Below are 25,466 nucleotides of genomic sequence, written 5' to 3' on the forward strand. Positions count from 1 at the left end.
GTGGCAAATTTGCATAGGAACACTACTACTTGTTCAAATTGCATGACCCTTCCCCCCTAAGATGTAGCAGGGTGTTCCTACTGTCTAATGGTACCCACAGATACATAAATGTGGACACACATTTGAGGGATACTCCATCAATATGAAAAGGAGTTACTTTACTCTGCAGTTGCCCACAGATCATTCAATAAGATTTAGTTTTATTCGTGGAGAGGCCTAGATCAGACATAAATGTCACAAAGCTGTTAAGGAGTTTCTGCAGGCCTCTCCCCGTTCATGCCAAGAAGACGCAATCAATGAGGCTGCTCCTATGGAGCTGAAAAGAGTCTCTACTAAAATCTCCAAACCATGGTACGACGGGAGTCTCAATGAGGATAGACGAGACATGCGAATGGCAGAGCGTACCTGGAGATCAGCTCCCTCTGCAATGCACCTAAAAGAGCTGAAGAAAAAGAGAAACGCCTACTTCAGGAAAATAAAACGCTCAAAATCAGACTTCTTCAGCCTCCAACTCGACCAAGCAAAAAACCGCCCAAGAAAACTGTTTGAGCTAATCAGAACACAATCCAAGGAACAACCCCAACCGCGCAACACTGGGCATGAGGCACCCTCCTGTGAAGACTTCGCTGCTTTCTTCATCCAAAAAACTGACAAAATAAAAAACGATCTCCTCATGGACGCAAGCCTCTACTCCAAACCCCAATGCCTAGCACCCACTGAACCAAAAAACAATGCTACATGGTCAACCTTCGGCACATACTCGGAAGAAGAAATTGGCAAACTGCTCAGCACCCTGAAACCTTCCAATCACCTCACGGACCCCCTCCCTGCCTCCGCAGTAAAAGACTTTACCCCTTTGCTTCTCCCTCTCTGGACTAAAATTATCAACAGCTCTCTCCAACAAGGAAGCATACCTGACTCCCTCAAAGTTGGTCAGGACACACCTCTACTAAAAAAAACCACAGCTGACCCCTCTGATCTCAACAATTACCGTCCCATCACCAATATTCCTACTCTCGCCAAACTGTTGGAAAAATGCGCACAACTACAATTGACTAAACACATTGAGCAATTTGATCTCCTCAACACCCACCAGTCAGGCTTCCGAGCAGGACACAGCACAGAAACTGCCATGACTCACATAATTGACGACGCACTTCAAATGCTAGACCAAAACGACACCTGCCTCCTCATCCTACTAGATCTCTCTTCAGCATTCGACACCGTTAAACATGAGAATCTACTAGAACTACTAAACACAAGAATGGGTTTATCTGGAACTGTCCTCAAGTGGTTCACTTCCTTTCTTCACAACAGGTCGCAGAAATTCAAGAGCAATAACCTGATGTCCTCGCCAATACCTGTAACGCTAGGCGTCCCCCAAGGATCCTCTCTATCCCCAACTTGGTTCAACCTAGTCATGGAACCTCTCACCTCCCTGCTACATGCATCCAACGTAAACTTTCACATGTACGCCGATGACACTCAGCTATATCTCAAGCTACAATCCCCCAAAGACATCTTGCGTCTGAACTCAACGATCAGAAGCACCCAATCTTGGTTGGCTGATAACCACCTCAAACTCAACGCTATGAAGACTGAGTTCCTTCTGATCTCACCTCCCACGAAAATATCTACCACACAAACATGGCTTAAGCACCTAACAGCTCTCAATGTCCAACCGACCATAGTGGATTCAGCAAAATCCTTAGGCATAACACTTGACACCAACCTCAACATGCAGCAACATATCAGCAAGGCAACAAAGGGAGCGAACTTCCAGATCAATACTCTGAGGAAACTTAAACCCTACCTCCCAGCCAAAGACTTCCAAACAGCAGTACAAGCGCTAGTCATCCAACGTATTGAATACGGCAGCACCGCCCTCTGCGGACTCCCCCTAACTACTACCGCACCACTAAGAGCTTCTCTGAATGCTGCAGCGAGACTCATCACTGGGTCAAAAAAGCACTCCCATATTACCCCCGACTTGAAATCCCTGAACTGGCTGCCTTTTGAAGCCAGAATACATCTGAAAATCGCCTGCATGACACACAAGGCGGTACACCTAAACTCACCCGGCTACCTCGCTCAGAAACTGACAATCTCTGGGGGTATTAGAAACACTAGAGGCACAAAGAATCTTCTGCTGAAACCTCGAAGATTCAGGAAGGAAAAAACATACAAGCGCTCCTTCTCAGGATTGGCGCCTAGGATTTGGAACTCACTCCCTCCCGAAACCAGGCTTATCCCCTCCACTACACTATTTAAAAAGGAAGTAAAAGCTATCCTCATGGCTAAATACACTTGATCTACTATCTCGAACTCTGTTAACACCCTGCACCGATCTGTACTACATGTTTGACCCATTCACTGATTTGTATGAGCTGTCTTATTACTCTCGTGATGGGCTTTGTAGCCACCTATTTGTACTGTATGATCTAGTGATTTATTGTTTGAATATGTTCCCTCATGTACCCCTCTATGTAAAGCGCTCTGATATCTGTGAAGATCTTGTTCGCGCTATATAAAACTTTGAAAATAAATAAATAAAAATAAATAAATCATTTGCATACATAAGAACAGGTAGATGACGTGTCCCCATCCTGGGTGGGTCAGCTGCAACTTCGATCAAACAGGCCTCAAGACCATTAATATAAAAGCTAAAGAGGAAGGGTGCCAGCACACAACCTTGTCTGACACCATTTCTGATCTTTAAATAGGAGGTACACTCCCCATCTGACCCGTACCTAAGCTTGCCTTTTACATCTGTGTGCAACTGGGCAAGGAGGTGGACACATTTAGGATTGGCACCCTGACTTAGCAGCATAGTCCACAGCTTTCCCCACATGACATTTATCAAATGCTGCTCTTAAATCCATAAACTCCAGGACAAGGCAACCCCCCTTTGACGGCCACATACTTGCTCATTATTAATTGTAAATTCAGGCACTGATCTGCTGTACCTAATCCATGCTGAAAGCCATATTGTACCAATGTTATAATGGCTTTTTCGTGAGCCCAGTTCTCTAGTTGGTCAAGTGGAACTCCACCTAGAGTATTTGCTGTGGCATCTATTAAAGAGATTGCCCGATAATATTGTGGGTCACTTCTATTTCCCTTTTTAAAAATTAGCACAATCGTTGCTGCGACCACGACTTATGGGCCGATGCATTAATTTGCACTCCTCAGAATGTTCACCAAGACTGGGGCACAAAAGGACAGGTTATCTTTATAAAGATCTACAGTACCTATCTGTTCATTAAGGTCATACAACTTAGCAAAATGGTTAACTCAATCATGCTCAGGTATTGTTACCGCAATACCAGTGATTATTCACAAGATGTTGAGCTTCCCTTCCTAGACTTCTAACTCGATTCCCCAGCTTCGAGGTCGATCGTTCTATCCATTAGGCCACATTTATATTCTTTGATAATATAAATTGCTCCATTTTGTTGTATTGTTTTCTCGATGTTCAAATAATGCTGGGACATACATGTATCTCACCATATTTTATTGCATCAAGATACTGGGTCAAATTCTCAGAAATTTCTGCACAAGTTCCCAGCCTGGTTTTTGAATTATTTCCTAACCAGGCTGTCTGTACCAAACTCATTCCCAACCCTACAGCCTTCCTTGTCCATTGACATTCACTTGTAATGAGTAGCTAGAAGTATGGACACCTGAGGACTGGCAGCATCAGTTTACTTCAGGAAGCGTAATCTGTATTCTGCCTTAAGAAAGACTTAAATTTAGAAATACTTGTTTTGCCCATCAACCAATGGCTACTTTTACAGCTTTGCAATGAACTTTCCAAGAACTAATTTGAGTATTTGACCCCGGAAGGCAAACGTTCATTTCTGCTGAGGTGAATACATTCAAAACCTACATACCATCCACTTCCACCTTTGACCCGTTATTTATGTGAGTAGCTAGTCACCTTGTAAAAGCATCTAACGAGAACGCTGCGCCTAGTCAACTGGTTTTAATTTTCATACTTTGTTTAAAAACCTCTAGCACGCAGGCACATTTTCATATTTATTGTTTATGAATTTGTTTTTCTGAACCTATATTTATGGACAGGGCTATATCTTTCGACCTAGGGAGGCAGGAGGAAGGGTGACGGGTTTTAGGGAACCAAAGTTAAAGAGTTTGAACACAATTAACATGGATATTTTTACTGTGCTCAAGCAATGGGGGCGAATTCTTGATATAAATGACGTTATATGTAAATATTTGTCTTTCTTGTTCTACCAACTGTATTTCAGCTGCATGTTTTTGTAGAACTCCATCTTTGAAGTGACTATGGTCGGGGAATGCTCTGGTTCGACATCTTTCTTACAGCTCACGCTGGTAAAAATGCTTTTGATGTTTTATTTCTAGTTCCACATGCTGGCGTTAATCCAGCTGAATATTACCACCAAATGGCGCTGCGCAGTCCTTATGCTGACATGTTCCCATCAGCAGCTACAGCGGGAGCAAGCGCCCTTCATATGGAATATCTGCATGCCATGGAAAGTAAGTGACATTGTTTTATTTTACTAAAGCGTACTTTTAGGACTGTTAGCTTCTAATTTTCTTAAATTCGAAATTTGTTCATGTTTTTACATATAAAAAGAGGCGAGGAATCCAGAATCCTTAAATTATAGATTTAAAAAAGCAGCCTTCCATCTTGGCTGTTCATCATTTATGTGTCTCCATGGAACTGGGCAGACATTCAGGGGCATATTATGAAGGACCGGTGTTAGAATTATCGCCGTTTTATCGGCAGGAAACTGCTGATAAAACGGTGATAATGGGCTTGATAATACGCCCTTGTTAATTCCCATTAAAGCCCATGTTAACATCAGAACATGGGCTTATATGGGAATTAACAAGGGCGTATTATCAGGCCCGGACTGGCCGTAGCAGGCACCAGTCAATCTCCCGATGCGCCGCACGAGTGGGGGCCGGTTTTGGGCCTCTGGGGGCCGTTTTTGTTACAGGGCTGTTTTTGCAGCATAGCTGAAAAATCGGCTGTGTAACAAAATCGTCCGAAAACCGGCCCTGGCAAAGAGCTCGGCGGCAAATCCAACCCACCGAGTGGGGAGGGGGGCCGGCCGAGCACTTTGCCAGGGCCGGTTTTGGTTCTCAGTCCGGCCCTGTGTATTATCAAGCCCATTATCAACGTTTTATCAGCAGTTTCCTGCCGATAAAACGACGATAATTCTAACACCGGTCCTTGATAATATGCCCCTCAGTTCCTCTCTGTTGCTGAGGGCTCAATGGAACTAAAACCTGCAGTGGGATGGCTTTCCTAAGTGTGTCAGCTTTTTGAGAGTTTTAGCTGCACCCTTTTCAGTGGGGAAAAAAACTTTATGTTAGAGACCTCATTGAAGATTATGAATGAATCAGTTTGTAAACATGAACCTCATATGGGAAACTTTTCTCCTGCTAGCTGTCACAAAGTAGGTGTAGGTAACTGGGCCTTTGATTAAAAAAAAAATATTTATGGAGCAACTCAAGACATTGAAGAGATACTTACACCAGCGTCCAGCTTTTATAGAAATCCCAAGCTTGAAGGTGGTCTGACAACCAATTCTTGGAATTGAAAATACTATTCAAGTTCAGGTTTCAAGATACCCGTTAAAGCCCCTTCATGATGTCATATTGTCATAGTCTAGTACTTTCTTTGATTATTGAAGTGATCCAGAAGGGCATCACCAGTGCTTAGTTTGAGATGATGGTTGCCAGTCTGGCACTCATTTTTGGGAGTCACCACTTATTTTCCCTCATTAGACATTTACAGAGAGTACGAGAGTGGATAAAAAACAGGGGGGAATGGTGGATGAAGAAAAACACAGAAAAATCTCCACCAAGGGAGAAAACAGGAACCTGAACGCCGGGATAAAGGGGGAAGGCGTGCTTGGCGGTATGAAAGAGGTATGAGGTGGATTTAAGATACTCAGCTTTTGTATTTGGGATGCTGACATTTAATAGGGTCCGCCATTGGCTTGTGAGTACGGCTTGAGCACCAGCACTCATTCATTTACAAATTAAGCGCAGGGGCCTCCAGTGTCCTTGGGATAAGCAGAGAGGCAACAGTATCTATGGATTCCATCTGTAATTTTGCAGCGTGAACCTCTTCTGTATTCAGATGCTGTGCATTATTCCACTATCTAGTGGGTGGGTCCATAATCATTTTCTTATTATTCTCTTTTATTCTTCTTCTTTATTTTATAACTTTTTGCCTTTGAGGCACCCTGACAATATGTGGTAGAACAAGCTTAGCTCAATACATCATTGCCAGCAGCTGACAAAATGGAGATCTGGTTTCTAATGTTTATTTCTGGAGTTTAGTAAATTTGGCCTAACCTTTCTGCACCTTTTGCATGGTTATGTTATTTACATATCCTTGTTAGCATATCCTAATGGTACTGACAAATATGCATTTTGGAGCTCCCCGTGACACCTTTGCCTCAACAATGGTGTCTGGAGGCTATAGATGATATCATTTGCAAGCAGATTCTGTTTGAACTGCAGATGCAGAATGCACATCGTACAGAATATATGCACACTGACTAAAAACCAGCATTGGCAAAGCCAAAAGGTCTCACCTCTGGAACGTATTGGCTTTCTACGCCTTTTGCATTCACACATTGTCCACAGAGCATGGTATCCACAAATTGTGAGTTCCATTGCCCACGATCACTTATTGAGCCCCTCTCACAGCACTGAAATGTCACATCGGCAATTGAAAACTTGTCAGCTATGAAATATGAGTGAATACAGATATTTTTATCTGCTTAAAACATCTCATAGCTTCATATGAATTACAAAAAGACCACATGAATTACATTTGCACTATTGGTTCAGGCACAAGTGGATATACGATTCATTTCTGAAGTTCACACACACGGTTCACTAGAGAAACATAAAAATCTGCAGTGTGTGCTCTGTGCAGGGGACAGCCATGCCCGCCATAAGTGTGTTTGGAATCCCACCCTTTGCAGAAACAAAGTACTAAGTCACTTGTGGCAGAACACATCCACATCTTAAAGGATTCCACATGGAACACTAAAGAAGCTTGAATAGATGTGCAAAACACAAAGTGGAGATTTGCTCTTAGGATGCATGCAGCGAAGACATTAGCCACAGAACAGCATCCCAGCAGTGGAGCAGGAGTGGGCGGAATGGTGCACAGTGTATGTTGCAAGTGCACCATGTGGAAACTGCTTGCAGTCACCACCTGCCAAGCTATGGAATCTCCTTGTACCAAGTTCCATGTTAAAACACATAACATGGAACTGGGATACATCACAGAAACGAGCGTGACTCCAGCACGTTTTCCGCAATGTACTGTTAACTCCCGAGCTTAAACGCAGAATCACAGAGATAGCATACCCACCATGATGACATTTTTAGTTGGTGTCTGTTCTGGCTGCTTCCTAAACACCCTGAACTCGGATATTAGCTTTCTCTTGAAAGACAAGACCAGCGTCCAATGGGAAGAACTGTGCATGATGACTTTTCACTTCACTAGCATTGGGTAACGCATTGACTACTTGGTTACAGCTCATGCGCAATGGAGATTTCAAACCCTAGACCATAAGTCTTGTGTTTGTAGGACCATGCTATGTGATCCACGTCATCTTTTAGAAAATAATACTGCCTTGATATATTAGTGTCACACAAAGATTAATCAATAGTCAAGTCAATATAAACTTTATTTCGGCAATTACTGCCATAAAAGCACAATTTCATTAGTGACATCACAAAATAAAATAGCCTACTAAAGTTAAAAACGGTGGGGATTGGGAACAAAGTGGTAATACAGTTTCCATGAGTATCATAAGGTTAATTATTGTACTTTCTTTATTGTCACTCCGAAGTGAATATGATATATAAACATGGTTCATGGCTCACTTTCTATGCTGTGGTTCAAAGATGCGACTGGCCGGGGGCGAGCCAGGGTGGGAAGCATCGTGTAGTGGATTGTGGGAGGGAAAGCAGCACATGAGGGAGGAGCAACACTGTGGTGGAGAGAAGCACACGGGAGAAAGCAACACAGAGCACACAGGAGGGAGCCAGCATCATCAAGCATTAGGGAAGGGGAGACAGGACATTGGAGAGAACATCAGCAAAAGAGAGCAACATGGAGCGTGGGTGGGGGCATATGGGCGAGGGAGAGCATCACTACGGGTGGGAGAAGAGAAGCACCTAGGTAAGAGAAGGCACCGTGGAGGGGGGAGAAGAGCACCAAAAGGGATACAGCTGGAAAACACAAACACTCTCACAGAGTGCTTAAACAAAATACAAAAAGGTAGTTTTCTAAAAGCAAGCCATTAACTAAAAAGCGAGCAACTGAGAGTGACAGTAAATCCAACCAATGGTAAGCAACAGGCAGGCAGGCTGCAAGCCCCTCTAGGTTCTTGGTAAACCCAGAATATGTCTTTCTCAATGAGACAGCTTGCGCAGTCTTGAAGGCTCGACCTAATGACTCTTGGACATAGAGTCCCCACCAGCAGTTCTGAGTTAAATACACAAATATATTGCACATCCTACCCTGTCAAGACCTGCTTATCAATCCATGACATCCGTCTTCCCTAGAAACTCAACCGAGAGAGTTGGAATCCAGTTACTAGCCCAGCGCAGGGCAGAGACAGCTTCCAGGCCCTTACTTTTAGCATCTGTCTTTTATAAACAGAGAAAAACTGCTAAGTAGGGTCATCCACAAGGAAGTTCAGCTGGAAGCCAACATAGTTTATTGATAATGAGATAGACTAAACTATTAAAAAGTCTCAGACAAGAAATCCCAGACCAATGCTAACCCCGCCTCCCTTCCCCTTCCCCCTGCACTGTACACAAATGGGGAGAGGGCGAGTGTAGTTACACTTGAACACCGGGGTTGGTCTTGAAAAAAAGTGATCAGTGTCTTCTCATACTGCATGTGCAGCAAGTTTCATTGCAAACACAAGGAAATGATGGACGGAGCTCTGAAACTTTTCAGACAGTCACCCCCAGTCACAGATCTGGGTTGAATCCATCATCGTTCTTTAGCTCACTTCGCCACCCCAGTTCAGACCCAGCCATTTTCATTGACTCGCCAAGATGGCTGCTAAGGCAGAAGAGCAACAGCCATTAATTCATGCCAGATTCTGCCTGTCCCTTAAACATTCCCTCGACGCAAGGTAAACACGCTCCATCTTAGTGAGTCGTTGAGTTTTTAATAGGGGCGAATACAATTGAAATTCATCATCACAGCAACTTTTCAATTATCTCTCTTCCCCCCATCTAAGATAGGAAAAATGTGCAGCGCCTTTATGCAAATGAGTTATTTTAAGCAGTAAATAGAGAATTAAACACACGCGCGAATACGGGGGAAGGTCACTCAGCCTCACCTTCCTCGTTTGATGAGGATGTGTTTAGTCAGACAATCGCTGCTTTTATCTAAATCGAGTATGAAGTTACCCTTTTCCTTTGTAAAAACTAATTAAAAGTATTTTAACTTGCTTGGGCGCTCGGTAAATTAATTGTCATTAAGTGGAAATCTGAATGTCCCATCATTCATCATTGTGAAAATAAAACCTTTTCTTCTTTGTCATAATTTTAGAACACAGAAACAAAACAATTAGCGGCAGATATAAGGGAGACCCTGCCCCTCTTTTGTGGCAATCAGAATGCCTACGTTTGCATGTAATCGTCAAGTGTTGCAATCAGTGCAGAGCGTCTTTGGTGCTTATCGCAAGCAAAGGTTTTAATGACTTCTTTAAACTTGGAATTGTGATAGAAGAATATGAAATAAAACATACTGAACCATGCTACTTCACTAGCAGCTTTCATGTCCTTGTCTACATTTATGGGTATTTGGAGGGATGCTGCATTAATGTAATATTTTCTTATCGTCATGAGGTTAAGAAATGCATATGTTTATTTTTTTTTAAAATAAAAATAAACGTAATATTTGTATTTTTTTGTGAATTTAAATGAGGTGCGGAGTCAGAGCATTCAGGTTAAAGGGCAGCCATCCTTATGTGGTGTATACATGCAAATGATTTGTAGGTGAGCAGACGTGCAAAGGAACATGCAATGTACAGTACGCGTAACAGAGGCAGTACAATAGCATGCTGTGGTCCAACAAATATTCAGAGCCACCAAAGAGTGACAGTAATCTTTGAGTTCCAGGGCTTCTCAGATCAATCTACGAAAGAAAATGTTGCAATAGGAACCTGTTTGCACTGGTGAAATTCACTTTACACCAAGAGCTGAACTGAGGCCCAAAAAACCTAATTGCAGATAAACGGCCACAAAGTCTCCTTGAGACAATAGTTCACCGTCACTGTCGGATGGGCTTGTCTGAGACCAGTGAGCAAGAAATGAAGGATTCCCGGCACTGTGACAAATGCTCCACACAGCCCCATATTCCTTAGTGTTCCAAGAATTCACTAGTGATGCTTTTATGCACAGCTAATGTTTTAGCGACGTTTGCCTTGGGATTGATCAGTCACTCTATCAAGCAGGAGTGTTTCTTTAATTCTTTTAACACTAGGGTCACATTAGAACATTTATGGGTTCTGGCAGTTTGCATGTTTTTTGGGGTATTGGTAGTTGTCTATTTTTTTAGTGTGATGTAAGAAAAATGTGAGAAATAGCATGTCTCTCTTTTGCAAACGGTTGCAAAGCTGAGACATAAAATTTAATGATAACATGATCCCAAATTCCGAATTATGAATATTACTTTAAAGTCAGAGAGACTGTTAGAAATTAGGTTTCTGGTTAGCAGATGTATACACCTTGTCCTAGCAAGAACCACAATCCCTGTCAGGGTAAGGACTGTACATAAACAAAGAGATTCTATCAATGTGTGGCCAAGTATTTTATTGATAGTTTTACAGTGATGAAAATATGGTGAAAGTACTCTCTCTTAGGGTGATAAAGATGAGAGCGTTATGTGCTTTTTAAAATACCCCTCACACACTAAAAAAATCCAGTAGTGTCATGCTTCATCATTGGGGTCTTCCCGTCCCTCTACGGGGCGGGGCGTGCTACGACCTGACCGACTACGCGGGAGCACTGAAGTGGTGACAGGACTATGTGATGGTGCAGGGTGTCAGTGAAAGTGTAGGGACCTAACAATGTATGTGAGTACAAAAAATTAAAAATCCTCTGGCTAGTAGAAAAAAATAATTTATTGGCTTCTCTAGCTGGGGACGTTAAGAAGGGGGTTTTGGGGTTGAGCCGATCGCTACAACCTGGTCTACATGTTTCGTAGGCAGTCCCCTACTGCCTACTCATCAGGACCTTCTACTGGTCCCTACAAAAATGAGCTCAGTTGCTAAGTATTGTCAGCCTGTCTTCCTAAAAACTCACAGTAAAATTCCACTGTAAGTTTATGCTTCAGGGCATGAGCTGGCCCTCGGGAAGCAAAAATTTATCAAAAATAGTGACCCAAATGTGGTCTCTGTAAAGAAAAGGGAAAAAAGGGAGACACAGATATTTACATTTATAGCTGTGAATTTTGCGCTTTCATTGTTGTTTGCGCCACAATTTCACTCATCAAATTCATTCACCCATTACACAAAGAATAGCTTTTAGACTTTATGGACAGAGTGATGGTTCAGTCTGCCATCCCCTGGCTGTCCGTGAATGGTGCCGAACAGTGGACAAAGAACACACAGATGTTCATGGTTGAAACTGCGGTTTGTCACTGCGCTTTCATAGTTGTCTGCGCCATCTTTTCAAATTCTAATAGCCCATTGCCTAAAGCCCTAATGTAAGACTTTATGGACAGAGTGATGGTTCAATCTGCCATCCCCTGCCTGTCCGGGTAAATACCCAGACGTATACATGCCCTTAGTAATTAGGGCTGAATCTATCTCCACATGCACACACCATCGCGACTCAATACATACAACGACATTTCACAGGATTAAAAAATGAGGAACCCGTTCTCTCGTGCTAGTCTTAAGGTTAAGGTCACTGAATCATTAAAATCCCCACAAAACGGGACGCACCCCTGCAATGGAAAAGTAACCATACATACTGTTGTGGCAAATGCGTTGTGCCCCATGAGCTGACAATCGGTAGGAAATCACCGCGGCGCTCTGCAAGAAAGAGAGCCACGCCCTTAGCGTATTTGTGCAAACTGTGCGAGTAGTGGAAAAATGTCTCAAGACCCACTTGTTTTGAGACCTGGGGTAAAGGTCTGTAACTTACTTTGTCCGCATTGTCCCTAAATCTTACTTCTACCAGTCTTGCCGCTCTGCTGAATGCTCGCGTGTTGGAAGCGGTGAATCATTTAAGCTTCCCTGCGCGCTGGTGAAGGGTGTGTCCAAACACTAGCGCGCTAACCCAAAATGGCCGCCCGTAATGGAACGCGGGAGGGTGAAAAAGCGGAAGTCTATCTTCTGTGTCTATTGGCCCTGAGATGTTGCCTGCACACTGTAGATATAATTGAAAAATAGATAGTTTTTCACAGTTTGTCACAGCGAAGATTATACTATACTGTTGGTACTCAAATATAGCCTGCACCAAGTAACTCTTAAAAAATAGATCGCTATTCACAAATAATGACAGAGGAGATTATGCTACAGCTAATTGGTGCGAAAGCCATACTATAATAACCAGGTCAATAGTGGTGGACCTAGATTGATATAGCAGTTGCTAGAAAAGGTTATTAGAATTCAGCTAGGAATCTTTACGCAGGTCGATGCCCTGAGTTGGACAAAGATGTAGGGTTATAGGTTGGTTTAGAAGGACATATATGTATTTGTGGGTAGAGACTTGACCCCTGCGTTAAGGTTGGGCACAGTAGTCGTGCACTGTTGGTGCTGTGTTGTAAAGGGGGGGGGGGGGTTTCTACATGCCATTAGGGTTGGTAACTTAAAGGGGGCCTCTGTTATTATTTGGCCACAGTTAGGGGTGGTGCCTCAGGGAATGGGGGTCTTGCGGGGTACGGGGGTTCTATAACTGACCCCATGGAATTTCATCGTTCAACCCATTTTTATTGGACTGGACACGAAAAACCCATCTCTGTTCCTTTTCAAGGAGATGCCTTTCGTTGTCGATCTGTTCAATTACAGTCCACAGTATGTCTTCAGGTTTATGACCACTTTCCAGGAAGTGGTTTGTTAATTTGGTACTCGACTTTTTGCACTTGATAGTGCTTTTGTGTTCACCTATTCTTAACTTCACTGCCCTGCTCGTCATGCCAATATATTCGAGTTTGCAGGGACATGTGATGAGGTATACAACGTTGGAACTATTGCAGTTGCTGAATGTTCTTTGTTCCCATGTTGTCCCGTTGTTGAAAGTCAATTTTTTGCTTTTCCTGGTCAGACAGCATACCTTGCATCCGCCGCAGGGGTAATGCCCTTGTACAAAGTTAGGGTTGCCAGTATTGTTCCCCCTGTTGGCCTTTGGTCTGGTATGAACCAAAATGTCGCTGACACTCTGTGCTCTTTTGTGCGAGAACATTGGCTTTGGAATTTCTAAGTCCCCACTATTGAGAATCCTCCAGTTCTTGTTAATTATTTTGCTCACCTGATCAGAGTTGGTGTTGTACGTGGTCACACATATGGGTCTCTGCTTTTCCACTTTCTTGACTTTATCCTCCAAGAGGCTTTCTCTGCAATTGTTCCTTGCTCTCTTGTAGGCTTGATCAATGATCTTAGGTGGATAGTTCCTCATTTTCAATTTTTCTTTTAGCTCATCTGATTGGGTTTTAAAATTCTCAACTTCCGTACAGTTCCTGCGGAGTCGCAGGAACTGGCCGTAGGGGAGATTATCCCTCAAGTGTCTCGGGTGAAAGCTCTGGTACATCAAGAGACAGTTCTTGGAAGTACTCTTAAAATGGGTTGTTGTCATCAATCTGCCATTTTTGGGGAAGATGTTCAGATCCAGGTATACCAAATTGGTTTTTGTTGTGACGCTGGTGAATTTGAGGAATTCATCCTGATAGTTGAGCCATGTCAGGAACTGTTGGGCACTCTTATCATCGCCATCCCAGATGATAAGGATGTCGTCGATATACCTCTTCCAGGTTAAGATCTTGGGCCTGAATGGGTTGATGATGTTTAATATCTTTGTAGCCTCCAGGTGGTGAACATAGAGACCAGCTATGCTTGGAGCAAATGTGCTTCCCATGCTGGTCCCGTGCTTTTGGAGGTACAAAGTGCCGTTGTATTCAAAGAAATTTTCCTTGAGAGCCAGGGCACAGCATTCCATCACCACGTTTCGTGGTGTTTGGTACTCCCAGTCATCTGTGAAGAGGACATCTTCAATTATCGCCAGTGTTTCATTGTGAGGCAAGCTTGTATACAGGCTCTCCACATCACAGCTAATTAATAGCTGTGTGTTAGGGTCAAATGACACCTCCTCGAGCAGATTAAGCACATCTTTCGTGTCTCTGAGGTATGTAGATGTGCTTTGTACCATTGGGCGCAGGAATGCGTCTGCAAACCTGGAGACTGGTTCGAGGACCGACCCGATCCCCGATACAATCGGTCTACCCGGTGGATTCACAAGGTCCTTGTGGATCTTGGGTAGGATGTACAGGTAGGGGGTCTTTGGGTTTTTTTGACACAGAAATTCCCCTTCCTTGGTGGTAATCCAGTCGTGGGACAGTGCCTCCTCGACCATTGTCTTAATCTTGATTGAAATTCTCTCAGTTGGATCTGATGAGAGTATTTCGTAGTTTCTTTTGTCCTGTAACAGCCTGGTACACTCCTTGTCATATTGATCTATACTCATCAATACTGTGGCACCCCCCTTGTCTGCTGGTTTTATGACCAATTGTTTGTTGTTACTTAGGTCCCGGAGCGCCCTTCGTTCTTCATTTGAAACATTTTGGAAAACGCGTTTCTGCGTTGGGTCGAGGGCTTCCAGGTCTTTCATGACAGCTTTTTCAAAGGTCAGGAGTTCTATGGGGAGGGTGTTGTTCATCGGTGTGAAAGTTGATCGGGGCTTGAGTCCGGTATCTCCTTTCTCTTGGGTGTCCACTTTGTCTTTGAAAAAGACTTGCAGTTTCAGTCTCCTCATAAATTCCTGTACTTCCTTGCACAGGTGGAATTTATCCATATTACTCGTGGGGACATAACCTAAGCCTTTTTCCAATATTCTTTTCTGTGGTTCAGATAGTTCGTTACCCATCAGATTGACAACCAGGCTCATTTCTGATTCTTTTGTGCCCCTGTCATGCTCCTGGTTGATACTCTTGGAGTTACTTCGTCTTCGTTGCTCCAATGGACCGAGTTGCCTCTCCGATTCCTTCCTTTGGCTTGTCCTCGGCGCGCCCCTAAAAAAGGACCCGAGTTGTCATAATATCCGTAATCTTGCTGGAAACCCCACGGAGGAAAAGGGGCATTCGGATGTTGAAATGGCGGTGGGCCAAACTGTTGCGGGGGGTACATCATTGGCTGAGGGTAGCTGTTCCATCCCCTCATGCCCCGGTTGTTGGGTCGTCGGAAATTCTTCCGTGCACCCTGGAATCTTGGGCTTCTATTACTGCTCGAGTTAGAGCTGTTGGATCCGGCATCAGACGAACCGTCATTGGAGGCATTGTCATTAGCTGGTTTATAATTATCCTTTATATAGGGGTAGATCTTTTCTTTACTCCACCTACTAGTGTCTTTTTGGAGTTTTTCGTATTTGCTGTCTTTTAGAGATATCTCAAAGTCGTTCAATGTTTTATTTAGTTCATCCAGATATTTCTTTAAGTTAGCTGGGGACTCGTAACTCTTGAGGCGTACTTCCACTGCCTGTATTTCCACCTTTAGATCACTCGCTAATCTGCTAGCTGTTTTGATGATTAAAACGATCCAGTCCCGTGTACATCTCCATGATATTTGGGACCAATCGATTTTAAAGGTTTTGTCTTCAAGGAATATGAATGGTTCATTCCGTACTACTAGACCTGATGGAGCTGTATTGACTTTAAGATACTCAGACATGAGCAGCCCATGGATGGCTGTTTTTATTTGGGTTCTCCTTAGTTCCTCTAGTTCATCCCAATCACTATTTTTTAAGGATGGGCATCCGGAGTTCAATCCTTCAAATGTACCTAAGGAGGCCATGAGGTTAGAGATCTCGTCCTCAGTGAATGCAAGGCCCAGGTCAGCCATACTAGTACACAGAAAAACGGGGGGTCCTCTGTTTATCCTGCTGGTGTCGCCGAGTGCAGAACCACAAAAGGTGGTGTGAAGAGATGAATTCTTTGATTGACTTCCGCAGCTGCACGCTGCCAGTAATTCCAAAACAAAAAGGGAAGTGTAGAGGAGTTGATAGAATCACCCTCCAAAACGATGTACATAAACAAAGAGATTCTATCAATGTGTGGCCAAGTATTTTATTGATAGTTTTACAGTGATGAAAATATGGTGAAAGTACTCTCTCTTAGGGTGATAAAGATGAGAGCGTTATGTCCTTTTTAAAATACCCCTCACACACTAAAAAAATCCAGTAGTGTCATGCTTCATCATTGGGGTCTTCCCGTCCCTCTACGGGGCGGGGCGTGCTACGACCTGACCGACTACGCGGGAGCACTGAAGTGGTGACAGGACTATGTGATGGTGCAGGGTGTCAGTGAAAGTGTAGGGACCTAACAATGTATGTGAGTACAAAAAATTAAAAATCCTCTGGCTAGTAGAAAAAAATAATTTATTGGCTTCTCTAGCTGGGGACGTTAAGAAGGGGGTTTTGGGGTTGAGCCGATCGCTACAACCTGGTCTACATGTTTCGTAGGCAGTCCCCTACTGCCTACTCATCAGGACCTTCTACTGGTCCCTACAAAAATGAGCTCAGTTGCTAAGTATTGTCAGCCTGTCTTCCTAAAAACTCACAGTAAAATTCCACTGTAAGTTTATGCTTCAGGGCATGAGCTGGCCCTCGGGAAGCAAAAATTTATCAAAAATAGTGACCCAAATGTGGTCTCTGTAAAGAAAAGGGAAAAAAGGGAGACACAGATATTTACATTTATAGCTGTGAATTTTGCGCTTTCATTGTTGTTTGCGCCACAATTTCACTCATCAAATTCATTCACCCATTACACAAAGAATAGCTTTTAGACTTTATGGACAGAGTGATGGTTCAGTCTGCCATCCCCTGGCTGTCCGTGAATGGTGCCGAACAGTGGACAAAGAACACACAGATGTTCATGGTTGAAACTGCGGTTTGTCACTGCGCTTTCATAGTTGTCTGCGCCATCTTTTCAAATTCTAATAGCCCATTGCCTAAAGCCCTAATGTAAGACTTTATGGACAGAGTGATGGTTCAATCTGCCATCCCCTGCCTGTCCGGGTAAATACCCAGACGTATACATGCCCTTAGTAATTAGGGCTGAATCTATCTCCACATGCACACACCATCGCGACTCAATACATACAACGACATTTCACAGGATTAAAAAATGAGGAACCCGTTCTCTCGTGCTAGTCTTAAGGTTAAGGTCACTGAATCATTAAAATCCCCACAAAACGGGACGCACCCCTGCAATGGAAAAGTAACCATACATACTGTTGTGGCAAATGCGTTGTGCCCCATGAGCTGACAATCGGTAGGAAATCACCGCGGCGCTCTGCAAGAAAGAGAGCCACGCCCTTAGCGTATTTGTGCAAACTGTGCGAGTAGTGGAAAAATGTCTCAAGACCCACTTGTTTTGAGACCTGGGGTAAAGGTCTGTAACTTACTTTGTCCGCATTGTCCCTAAATCTTACTTCTACCAGTCTTGCCGCTCTGCTGAATGCTCGCGTGTTGGAAGCGGTGAATCATTTAAGCTTCCCTGCGCGCTGGTGAAGGGTGTGTCCAAACACTAGCGCGCTAACCCAAAATGGCCGCCCGTAATGGAACGCGGGAGGGTGAAAAAGCGGAAGTCTATCTTCTGTGTCTATTGGCCCTGAGATGTTGCCTGCACACTGTAGATATAATTGAAAAATAGATCGTTTTTCACAGTTTGTCACAGCGAAGATTATACTATACTGTTGGTACTCAAATATAGCCTGCACCAAGTAACTCTTAAAAAATAGATCGCTATTCACAAATAATGACAGAGGAGATTATGCTACAGCTAATTGGTGCGAAAGCCATACTATAATAACCAGGTCAATAGTGGTGGACCTAGATTGATATAGCAGTTGCTAGAAAAGGTTATTAGAATTCAGCTAGGAATCTTTACGCAGGTCGATGCCCTGAGTTGGACAAAGATGTAGGGTTATAGGTTGGTTTAGAAGGACATATATGTATTTGTGGGTAGAGACTTGACCCCTGCGTTAAGGTTGGGCACAGTAGTCGTGCACTGTTGGTGCTGTGTTGTAAAGGGGGGGGGGGGGGGGGGTTCTACATGCCATTAGGGTTGGTAACTTAAAGGGGGCCTCTGTTATTATTTGGCCACAGTTAGGGGTGGTGCCTCAGGGAATGGGGGTCTTGCGGGGTACGGGGGTTCTATAACTGACCCCATGGAATTTCATCGTTCAACCCATTTTTATTGGACTGGACACGAAAAACCCATCTCTGTTCCTTTTCAAGGAGATGCCTTTCGTTGTCGATCTGTTCAATTACAGTCCACAGTATGTCTTCAGGTTTATGACCACTTTCCAGGAAGTGGTTTGTTAATTTGGTACTCGACTTTTTGCACTTGATAGTGCTTTTGTGTTCACCTATTCTTAACTTCACTGCCCTGCTCGTCATGCCAATATATTCGAGTTTGCAGGGACATGTGATGAGGTATACAACGTTGGAACTATTGCAGTTGCTGAATGTTCTTTGTTCCCATGTTGTCCCGTTGTTGAAAGTCAATTTTTTGCTTTTCCTGGTCAGACAGCATACCTTGCATCCGCCGCAGGGGTAATGCCCTTGTACAAAGTTAGGGTTGCCAGTATTGTTCACCCTGTTGGCCTTTGGTCTGGTATGAACCAAAATGTCCCTGACACTCTGTGCTCTTTTGTGCGAGAACATTGGCTTTGGAATTTCTAAGTCCCCACTATTGAGAATCCTCCAGTTCTTGTTAATTATTTTGCTCACCTGATCAGAGTTGGTGTTGTACGTGGTCACACATATGGGTCTCTGCTTTTCCACTTTCTTGACTTTATCCTCCAAGAGGCTTTCTCTGCAATTGTTCCTTGCTCTCTTGTAGGCTTGATCAATGATCTTAGGTGGATAGTTCCTCATTTTCAATTTTTCTTTTAGCTCATCTGATTGGGTTTTAAAATTCTCAACTTCCGTACAGTTCCTGCGGAGTCGCAGGAACTGGCCGTAGGGGAGATTATCCCTCAAGTGTCTCGGGTGAAAGCTCTGGTACATCAAGAGACAGTTCTTGGAAGTACTCTTAAAATGGGTTGTTGTCATCAATCTGCCATTTTTGGGGAAGATGTTCAGATCCAGGTATACCAAATTGGTTTTTGTTGTGACGCTGGTGAATTTGAGGAATTCATCCTGATAGTTGAGCCATGTCAGGAACTGTTGGGCACTCTTATTATCGCCATCCCAGATGATAAGGATGTCGTCGATATACCTCTTCCAGGTTAAGATCTTGGGCCTGAATGGGTTGATGATGTTTAATATCTTTGTAGCCTCCAGGTGGTGAACATAGAGACCAGCTATGCTTGGAGCAAATGTGCTTCCCATGCTGGTCCCGTGCTTTTGGAGGTACAAAGTGCCGTTGTATTCAAAGAAATTTTCCTTGAGAGCCAGGGCACAGCATTCCATCACCACGTTTCGTGGTGTTTGGTACTCCCAGTCATCTGTGAAGAGGACATCTTCAATTATCGCCAGTGTTTCATTGTGAGGCAAGCTTGTATACAGGCTCTCCACATCACAGCTAATTAATAGCTGTGTGTTAGGGTCAAATGACACCTCTTCGAGCAGATTAAGCACATCTTTCGTGTCTCTGAGGTATGTAGATGTGCTTTGTACCATTGGGCGCAGGAATGCGTCTGCAAACCTGGAGACTGGTTCGAGGACCGACCCGATCCCCGATACAATCGGTCTACCCGGTGGATTCACAAGGTCCTTGTGGATCTTGGGTAGGATGTACAGGTAGGGGGTCTTTGGGTTTTTTTGACACAGAAATTCCCCTTCCTTGGTGGTAATCCAGTCGTGGGACAGTGCCTCCTCGACCATTGTCTTAATCTTGATTGAAATTCTCTCAGTTGGATCTGATGAGAGTATTTCGTAGTTTCTTTTGTCCTGTAACAGCCTGGTACACTCCTTGTCATATTGATCTATACTATATTCACAAGGTCCTTGTGGATCTTGGGTAGGATGTACAGGTAGGGGGTCTTTGGGTTTTTTTGACACAGAAATTCCCCTTCCTTGGTGGTAATCCAGTCGTGGGACAGTGCCTCCTCGACCATTGTCTTAATCTTGATTGAAATTCTCTCAGTTGGATCTGATGAGAGTATTTCGTAGTTTCTTTTGTCCTGTAACAGCCTGGTACACTCCTTGTCATATTGATCTATACTCATCTATAGTATAGATCAATATGACAAGGAGTGTACCAGGCTGTTACAGGACAAAAGAAACTACGAAATACTCTCATCAGATCCAACTGAGAGAATTTCAATCAAGATTAAGACAATGGTCGAGGAGGCACTGTCCCACGACTGGATTACCACCAAGGAAGGGGAATTTCTGTGTCAAAAAAACCCAAAGACCCCCTACCTGTACATCCTACCCAAGATCCACAAGGACCTTGTGAATCCACCGGGTAGACCGATTGTATCGGGGATCGGGTCGGTCCTCGAACCAGTCTCCAGGTTTGCAGACGCATTCCTGCGCCCAATGGTACAAAGCACATCTACATACCTCAGAGACACGAAAGATGTGCTTAATCTGCTCGAGGAGGTGTCATTTGACCCTAACACACAGCTATTAATTAGCTGTGATGTGGAGAGCCTGTATACAAGCTTGCCTCACAATGAAACACTGGCGATAATTGAAGATGTCCTCTTCACAGATGACTGGGAGTACCAAACACCACGAAACGTGGTGATGGAATGCTGTGCCCTGGCTCTCAAGGAAAATTTCTTTGAATACAACGGCACTTTGTACCTCCAAAAGCACGGGACCAGCATGGGAAGCACATTTGCTCCAAGCATAGCTGGTCTCTATGTTCACCACCTGGAGGCTACAAAGATATTAAACATCATCAACCCATTCAGGCCCAAGATCTTAACCTGGAAGAGGTATATCGACGACATCCTTATCATCTGGGATGGCGATGATAAGAGTGCCCAACAGTTCCTGACATGGCTCAACTATCAGGATGAATTCCTCAAATTCACCAGCGTCACAACAAAAACCAATTTGGTATACCTGGATCTGAACATCTTCCCCAAAAATGGCAGATTGATGACAACAACCCATTTTAAGAGTACTTCCAAGAACTGTCTCTTGATGTACCAGAGCTTTCACCCGAGACACTTGAGGGATAATCTCCCCTACGGCCAGTTTCTGCGACTCCGCAGGAACTGTACGGAAGTTGAGAATTTTAAAACCCAATCAGATGAGCTAAAAGAAAAATTGAAAATGAGGAACTATCCACCTAAGATCATTGATCAAGCCTACAAGAGAGCAAGGAACAATTGCAGAGAAAGCCTCTTGGAGGATAAAGTCAAGAAAGTGGAAAAGCAGAGACCCATATGTGTGACCACGTACAACACCAACTCTGATCAGGTGAGCAAAATAATTAACAAGAACTGGAGGATTCTCAATAGTGGGGACTTAGAAATTCCAAAGCCAATGTTCTCGCACAAAAGAGCACAGAGTGTCAGGGACATTTTGGTTCATACCAGACCAAAGGCCAACAGGGTGAACAATACTGGCAACCCTAACTTTGTACAAGGGCATTACCCCTGCGGCGGATGCAAGGTATGCTGTCTGACCAGGAAAAGCAAAAAATTGACTTTCAACAACGGGACAACATGGGAACAAAGAACATTCAGCAACTGCAATAGTTCCAACGTTGTATACCTCATCACATGTCCCTGCAAACTCGAATATATTGGCATGACGAGCAGGGCAGTGAAGTTAAGAATAGGTGAACACAAAAGCACTATCAAGTGCAAAAAGTCGAGTACCAAATTAACAAACCACTTCCTGGAAAGTGGTCATAAACCTGAAGACATACTGTGGACTGTAATTGAACAGATCGACAACGAAAGGCATCTCCTTGAAAAGGAACAGAGATGGGTTTTTCGTGTCCAGTCCAATAAAAATGGGTTGAACGATGAAATTCCATGGGGTCAGTTATAGAACCCCCGTACCCCGCAAGACCCCCATTCCCTGAGGCACCACCCCTAACTGTGGCCAAATAATAACAGAGGCCCCCTTTAAGTTACCAACCCTAATGGCATGTAGAAACCCCCCCCCCCCTTTACAACACAGCACCAACAGTGCACGACTACTGTGCCCAACCTTAACGCAGGGGTCAAGTCTCTACCCACAAATACATATATGTCCTTCTAAACCAACCTATAACCCTACATCTTTGTCCAACTCAGGGCATCGACCTGCGTAAAGATTCCTAGCTGAATTCTAATAACCTTTTCTAGCAACTGCTATATCAATCTAGGTCCACCACTATTGACCTGGTTATTATAGTATGGCTTTCGCACCAATTAGCTGTAGCATAATCTCCTCTGTCATTATTTGTGAATAGCGATCTATTTTTTAAGAGTTACTTGGTGCAGGCTATATTTGAGTACCAACAGTATAGTATAATCTTCGCTGTGACAAACTGTGAAAAACGATCTATTTTTCAATTATATCTACAGTGTGCAGGCAACATCTCAGGGCCAATAGACACAGTAGATAGACTTCCGCTTTTTCACCCTCCCGCGTTCCATTACGGGCGGCCATTTTGGGTTAGCGCGCTAGTGTTTGGACACACCCTTCACCAGCGCGCAGGGAAGCTTAAATGATTCACCGCTTCCAACACGCGAGCATTCAGCAGAGCGGCAAGACTGGTAGAAGTAAGATTTAGGGACAATGCGGACAAAGTAAGTTACAGACCTTTACCCCAGGTCTCAAAACAAGTGGGTCTTGAGACATTTTTCCACTACTCGCACAGTTTGCACAAATACGCTAAGGGCGTGGCTCTCTTTCTTGCAGAGCGCCGCGGTGATTTCCTACCGATTGTCAGCTCATGGGGCACAACGCATTTGCCACAACAGTATGTATGGTTACTTTTCCATTGCAGGGGTGCGTCCCGTTTTGTGGGGATTTTAATGATTCAGTGACCTTAACCTTAAGACTAGCACGAGAGAACGGGTTCCTCATTTTTTAATCCTGTGAAATGTCGTTGTATGTATTGAGTCGCGATGGTGTGTGCATGTGGAGATAGATTCAGCCCTAATTACTAAGGGCATGTATACGTCTGGGTATTTACCCGAACAGGCAGGGGATGGCAGATTGAACCATCACTCTGTCCATAAAGTCTTACATTAGGGCTTTAGGCAATGGGCTATTAGAATTTGAAAAGATGGCGCAGACAACTATGAAAGCGCAGTGACAAACCGCAGTTTCAACCATGAACATCTGTGTGTTCTTTGTCCACTGTTCGGCACCATTCACGGACAGCCAGGGGATGGCAGACTGAACCATCACTCTGTCCATAAAGTCTAAAAGCTATTCTTTGTGTAATGGGTGAATGAATTTGATGAGTGAAATTGTGGCGCAAACAACAATGAAAGCGCAAAATTCACAGCTATAAATGTAAATATCTGTGTCTCCCTTTTTTCCCTTTTCTTTACAGAGACCACATTTGGGTCACTATTTTTGATAAATTTTTGCTTCCCGAGGGCCAGCTCATGCCCTGAAGCATAAACTTACAGTGGAATTTTACTGTGAGTTTTTAGGAAGACAGGCTGACAATACTTAGCAACTGAGCTCATTTTTGTAGGGACCAGTAGAAGGTCCTGATGAGTAGGCAGTAGGGGACTGCCTACGAAACATGTAGACCAGGTTGTAGCGATCGGCTCAACCCCAAAACCGCCTTCTTAACGTCCCCAGCTAGAGAAGCCAATAAATTATTTTTTTCTACTAGCCAGAGGATTTTTAATTTTTTGTACTCACATACATTGTTAGGTCCCTACACTTTCACTGACACCCTGCACCATCACATAGTCCTGTCACCACTTCAGTGCTCCCGCGTAGTCGGTCAGGTCGTAGCACGCCCCGCCCCGTAGAGGGACGGGAAGACCCCAATGATGAAGCATGACACTACTGGATTTTTTTAGTGTGTGAGGGGTATTTTAAAAAGCACATAACGCTCTCATCTTTATCACCCTAAGAGAGAGTACTTTCACCATATTTTCATCACTGTAAAACTATCAATAAAATACTTGGCCACACATTGATAGAATCTCTTTGTTTATGTACATCGTTTTGGAGGGTGATTCTATCAACTCCTCTACACTTCCCTTTTTGTTTTGTAAGGACTGTACCCATGAAAAGTTTACCTGTGCTCACTCTCTGGTAGCTTGGCACAGAGCAGTTGGTCTAATCCAATGCGGCAATGTGTAAAGTATTCGTGCACACACACACACAGTAACAAAACCACAAAAGTACTCCACATCAGTTTAGAAAAATAGCCAATATTTATTGAAGTAAAATGAGACAAAAATGATAAAAATCCAACATACATGATTCAAGATATGAATTTTGCAACAGTAAATCAAAATGGGGTGCTTAAAAATGAGTAGCTCCAACTGGGTCTGTGTGGTCGCTATTGACTAGGGCAAATCCCAAAGTTCAGTCCGACCGCGATTCAGCACAGGCCAAATACAGGACTCATGCAGACCCACTGACCTTCATTTGGATGCGTTTAAGCTCGGGGCTGAAGTGTTGAACAAAGGAGGGGATGCGTCGTTGTCGAAGGAAATGCGTTGTTTTCAAGGTCTTGCAGCTTTGTTGATGGGTCGTGTCTAGAGCGCTGTGCATCAGGCCGAGGTGTCAATGTCGAACCGCTGGGCTGCATGCGATGTGTTGGTGCAAAGACTTGCAGAGTCTGGAATACGTCAAGAGTTGGGAACAGTGCGTAGCTGCAGAGGTGATTTGGAGGTGCTGCGTCGGCAAAGTCGGGCTTTGTTTTAAGTCAAGGTCATTGAATTGCCAGTCGGCAATCGGTGTCCACAGCTCTGGTGCAGGCAGAGTTGATGCATCGATATCACAGAGAAGTGTGCTGGTTCCAAATGACACTTCAGTGTCAATGCATTGGTTTCTTGGGTTGCAACACCAAACACTCACTTCCAAGAGAACAGGATTGGATTTATTTGACACCACTGCAGACGAGTCCAGGTGATGGTAGCAAGATGCAGGTGAAGTCTGTGATATCCCTGAGACTTCAGAAACAGGAGGCATGCCGAACAAGCCCTTGGAGAATCTTTGAAGATGCAGAATGTAGAGTCAAGTCCAGTCCTTTCACTCCCAGGTAAGAAGCAGCAGGCAGCAGACCAATACAGTAAAGCAAGCAGCAAAATGGTAGTCCCTCCTGG

The 25,466-nt window shown here is 43.9% G+C and overlaps 1 protein-coding gene across 1 annotated transcript in view; it reads left to right on the forward strand.

Moving 5' to 3' along the window:
• GLI3 (GLI family zinc finger 3) overlaps positions 1-25,466 on the forward strand; it is a 408,823-nt gene that overhangs the window by 276,359 nt on the left and 106,998 nt on the right. The window contains exon 6 of the mRNA XM_078688198.1: positions 4,384-4,518. Within this exon, the coding sequence (XP_078544324.1) occupies positions 4,384-4,518 (135 nt within the window). The remainder of the gene's footprint in view (positions 1-4,383; positions 4,519-25,466) is intronic.

This window comes from Lissotriton helveticus, chromosome 4_1 (genome assembly GCF_964261635.1).
Source record: "Lissotriton helveticus chromosome 4_1, aLisHel1.1, whole genome shotgun sequence".
Taxonomy (NCBI): Eukaryota; Metazoa; Chordata; class Amphibia; order Caudata; family Salamandridae; genus Lissotriton; species Lissotriton helveticus.